Raw genomic sequence first — 5,249 nt, 5'->3', positions numbered from 1 at the left:
TAAAAATAAAATTAAATAAAATAACATAAAATTAAATAAAAATAAAATTAAATAAATAATGTAAATATAAATAATAAAATAATCCCTGGAGCAGAAATTTGGAATTCTGTGCTCGTCACTTCCAGTGTCTCACCTTGGCCAAGAAACAAGAGATTTTATTTGGGAGAAACTCAAGGAATTCTGCACAAAATCCCCCAAAACAAGGTTCCTGGCCCAGGTTTCAGGATTCCCCTCCTGCCCTGTGCAGCTGCATTTTCCAGAAGTGCATTTTTAATCAATATCTTTCATTACAGTGATATTTTTTAGGGGCAGACAGCACCCAGCCCAACCTTCCCCTGGGATTCCTCCAGCACGACTCCAATCTCTGCACTATTTAAAAAAAGAAAAACCAAAACCACCCAATTTTGACTCAGATAAGGAAAAAAAAAAAACCAACATCCCAAAACCTGAAAATCTCCCAAAGTGGTTCAATCATTGCACCGCTCACCGTTTGCTCTTTATTGCAATTTTCCCCAGGAATAATTGGATATTTCCCTCTCCATCATTGACAAAGAAACCGAACAACGCCGAGCCAAAATGCTTTTTTTATAAAACACACACACTCTCTCTCTCTAATTTTGCAATTAATTTGCAATTAATTACCTTCCGGAGAGGATTTTTTTGTTTTGAAACTTGGAATTGTGTCTTGCTCTAAATCCAAGAGGGAAAAGCACCTTGGAAAAAAAGCAGCAAATTTGGGAAGAGCTGTTTCCCACAGGGACCCCGGTGACTCAGGCTTGCATGAGACACTGATATCATTTTCTGCATGAAGTAGTCCAACAAATCTCTTTTTTTTTTTTTTAAACAAAAAAAAAAAGATTTTTAAATTGTTTGCCCTTTAGAAACAAATCTGGTAACCGAGCAGGGAGTTTTCCATGGGGAAAAAAAAAGTGGGAATTGGTGTTTTTTATTAAAAAAAAAAAAAGAATACTCACAAAAAACTGATCCATGTCTCTTTCCAGCCCCATGTTGGGTAAATCTGGCATCATGTGGGCCACGACCTTGAAGCCAGCATCCTTGGCCAGGTGGAAGGACTCACAGACGGCCTTCACCGTGTGGCCCCTGGGGACAGACGGATTAAACATCAGGAAAAGGCAGGAAAAGGCAGGAAAAGCAGGAAAAGCCATTTCTGGGTCCAGCTGGGATTGTCCCCCTTGGGAGGGTGAGGCTGGGGTGTGGATGGAGGGAAAAATGAGATTCATTGGGGTTTGTTGGGTATTGAAATTGGTTTTGTTGGGTACTGAAATTGGTTTTGTTGGGTACTGAAATTGGTTTGATTTTAATTTTGCGGGAGAGAAGGTGCCCCAAGGCTCCAGACAAAGAGAGGAATTTGGGAGAGCTGCTGGAATCCAGGTTGGTGTCACTCAGAAAAAAAAGGGGAATAAAAACAGCAGGAAAGGAGAAGGGATGGGAACAAGGCAAAGCAGCCAATCGGAAAATCACCCAAAAATCCCTTCTGGAAAAACATGAACCTCCCCAAATTTTGGGATGGGTTGGAAATCCAGGTTGGTGTCACTCAGAAAAAAAAGGGGAATAAAAACAGCAGGAGAGGAGAAGGGATGGGAATGAGGAAAAGCAGCCAAAATCACCCCAAAATCCCTTGTGGAGAAACAGGAACCTCCCCAAATTTTGGGATGGGTTGGAAATCCAGGTTGGAGTCCCTCAGAAAAAAAAAAAACCAGGAATAAAATATAAATACAACAAGAAAAACAGCAGGAAAGGAGAAGGGATGGAAATGAGGAAAATCACCCCATAATCCCTTGTGGAGAAACAGGAACCTCCCCAAATTTTGGGATGGGTTGGAAATCCAGGTTGGAGTCCCTCAGAAAAAAAAAAAACCAGGAATAAAATATAAATACAACAAGAAAAACAGCAGGAAAGGAGAAGGGATGGAAATGAGGAAAATCACCCCATAATCCCTTGTGGAGAAACAGGAACCTCCCCAAATTTTGGGATGGGTTGGAAATTCCAGGAGGGTTCCATGTTCTGCCACACTGACAGAATCCAAACCCCAGATCTGCAGAACCTGGGGGGATTTGGAGCCTAAAAAAGGGGTTTTTATTATTGAAATTGGTAATTCTGTAGAAAAAGAGCTGCTCTGGGTGTTCCAGACAAAAAGAGAAATTTGGGAGAGCTGCTGGAATCCAGTTTGGAAATCCAGGTTGGTGTCACTCAGAAAAAAAGGGGAATGAAAACATAAATACAACAAAATTGGAAAACAGCAGGAAAGGAGAATGGGAATGGAAAGGAGATGGGAATGAGGAAAATCAGCCAAAATCACCCAAAAATCCCTTGTGGAGAAACATGAACCTCCCCAAATTTTGGGATGGGTTGGAAATCCAGGTTGGAGTCCCTCAGAAAAAAACAGGAATAAAAACATAAATACAACAGGAATAAAAATATAAATACAACAGGAAATAAAAACAGCAGGAAAGGAGAATGGGAATGGAAAGGAGATGGGAATGAGGAAAAGCAATCACCCCAAATCCCTTCTGGAGGAAGGTGAACCTCCCCAGATTTTGGGATTCCCGAGGGTTCCATGTTCTGCCGCACTGACAGAACCCAAACCTGGATCTGCAGGAGCCTGGGGGGATTTGGAGCCCAAAAAAGGCCGAAATTCCCACAGCTCCGGAGAAAATCCCGTTTTCCTCCCAGCTCCAGAGATTCCCACCACAGGAGAAAATTCTTCCCACACAATCCTGGCTCTGTCCCACATTCCTGGGCATCCCGGGGCTCTTCTCCTCCCAGCTCCTGGAATTCCAATTCCTCCCAGTTCCTCCTACTGGAATTCCAATTCCAATTACATTTCTATTTCCAATTCCCAATTCCAATTCCAATTCCAATTCCAATTTCAATTCCAATTTAAATTCCAATTTCATTTCCAACTCCATTTCCATTTCCACTTCCCATTCCAATTTCCAGTTCCAATTCCAACTCCAATTCCATTTCCAATTCCAACTCCATTCCCAATTCCATTTCCATTTCCATTTCCCAATTCCAATTCCTCCCTATTGGAATTCCATTTCCAATTCCAATTCCAATTCCTCCCAACTCCTGGAATTCCAATTCTTCCCTATTGGAATTCCAATTCCATTTCCACTTCCAATTCCAATTCCATTTCCATTTCCAATTCCTCCCTATTGGAATTCCAATTCCAATTCCCAATTCCAATTCCCAATTCCAATTCCATTTCCAATTCCAATTCCCAATTCCCAATTCCCAATTCCAATTCCAGTTCCATTTCCAATTCCCAATTCCAATTCCTCCCTATTGGAATTCCAATTTCAATTCCTATTCCAACTCCAATTCCACTTCCAGTTCCAATTCCAGTTCCAATTCCATTTCTAATTCCCATTCCCATTCCCAATTCCTCCCTATTGGAATTCCAATTCCTATTCCAATTCCAATTCCATTTCCCATTTCCAATTCCAATTCCTATTCCAATTCCAATTCCATTTCCCATTTCCAATTCCAATTCCTATTCCAATTCCAATTCCAATTCCAATTCCAATTCCAATTCCAATTCCAATTCCAATTCCAATTCCAATTCCAATTCCAATTCCAATTCCAATTCCAATTCCAATTCCAACTACAAATCCAAATCCAAATCCAAATCCAATTCCATTTCCATTCCCAATTCCAATTCCAATTCCATTTCCAATTCCAATTCCAATTCCATTTCCAATTCCAATTCCAATTCCATTTCTTCCCTATTGGAATTCCAATTCCAATTCCAATTCCCATTTCCATTTCCATTTCCAATTCCATTTCCCCAATTTCCAATTCCATTTCCATTTCCCAATTCCAATTGCATTTCGAATTCCCACTTCCAATTCCTCCCTACTGGAATTCCATTTCCATTTCCATTTCCAATTCCAATTCCAATTCCATTTCCCAATTCCAGTTTTCCAATTTTCCAACTCCTCCCCACCCCTGGAATTCCTGGCTCCCAGATGATCTCTCCAGGTGATTTTTTTTCCCCCCCTCCTCCAAACCCCTCTGCCTAAAAACCCCAATTCCCTTTGGCCATCCCTGTGTCCGTTTACCAGAATTAATTTAATTTTTAAATATTTTTTAAGGATCTTTTCCCCCCTCTCTGCCAGAAGACGCAGCTTTAACCCCATTTTTATTGGTGATTTTTATTTTTATTTTCACTGGTGATTTTTTCCCAGGACCATTCCAGATTTTTCGAGGACAGCATCACTCAGGAACCTCGAGCGGCCCGAGGGGAGCGAACGGCAGCTCTGCCTCATAAATAAAAATGATTTTCTTATTAGGAGCGGAATTGGAGCTGCATCAATAACTCGATTATTTGATGCTCTGGAATATTTTTCTGCCTCACAGCACTCAGAAACCTCACTAATGACTTATGGAACATCATCCAAAGTCATTTCCAAACGTTCCCCCTAATTGCTTGGAATCTGACATTTTGCTACCGGGGAAATGTTAAAAAGTTTCGAGCCCAAAATACAAAAAAAAACCCCACAACACACACACAAAGCACAACAGGAGCAAAACGAGGTCGTTTCAATGGAAAAAACCCCAAAAAATCATGAATCACCTTTTTTTTCTTAATGTGGGTTTCAAGTCACTGCTCTGAAAATTGGGAGAGATTGAGGAGCCTTTTAGGAATTCTATAATTCAGAGCAAGGAGCTCTGGGAAGAGCCTGGAAAAAATGGAATTTGGGGTGGAAAAGAAAATGGGTTTTAAGATTTAAAAATGGGTATTTGGGGAAAAATGGATTTTAAGATTTAAAAGTGGGTATTGGGGGGAAAATGGATTTTAAAATGGATTTTTTCAGGGGAAAATGGATTTTAAAATTTTAAAATGGGTATTTGGGGGAAAATGGGTTTTAAGATTTGAAAATTGATTTTTTTGGCAAAAAAATGGAGTCTAAGATTTTAAAATGGATTTTTGGGGGAAAAACGGGTTTTAAGATTTAAAAATGGATATTTGGGGAAAAATGGATTTTAAGATTTAAAAGTGGGTATTGGGGGGAAAATGGATTTTAAAATGGATTTTTTCAGGGGAAAATGGATTTTAAAATTTTAAAATGGGTATTTGGGGGAAAATGGGTTTTAAGATTTGAAAATTGATTTTTTTGGCAAAAAAATGGAGTCTAAGATTTTAAAATGGATTTTTGGGGGAAAAATGGGTTTTAAGATTTAAAAATGGATATTTGGGGAAAAATGGATTTTAAGATTTAAAA

At 39.6% G+C, this 5,249-nt stretch overlaps 1 protein-coding gene across 2 annotated transcripts in view; it reads right to left on the bottom strand.

The window, feature by feature from the left end:
• Nucleotides 1-5,249, bottom strand: part of ELP3 (elongator acetyltransferase complex subunit 3) — a 104,352-nt gene that overhangs the window by 59,145 nt on the left and 39,958 nt on the right. For both annotated transcript variants that reach the window (XM_031064266.1, XM_031064267.1), the window contains exon 6: nt 975-1,101. In XM_031064266.1, coding sequence (XP_030920126.1) covers nt 975-1,101 — 127 coding nt within the window. The remainder of the gene's footprint in view (nt 1-974; nt 1,102-5,249) is intronic.

The sequence above is a fragment of the Geospiza fortis genome, unplaced genomic scaffold (assembly GCF_000277835.1).
Source record: "Geospiza fortis unplaced genomic scaffold, GeoFor_1.0 scaffold319, whole genome shotgun sequence".
In the NCBI taxonomy this organism is placed as follows: Eukaryota; Metazoa; Chordata; class Aves; order Passeriformes; family Thraupidae; genus Geospiza; species Geospiza fortis.
This window is presented reverse-complemented; position numbering and strand designations above follow the sequence as displayed.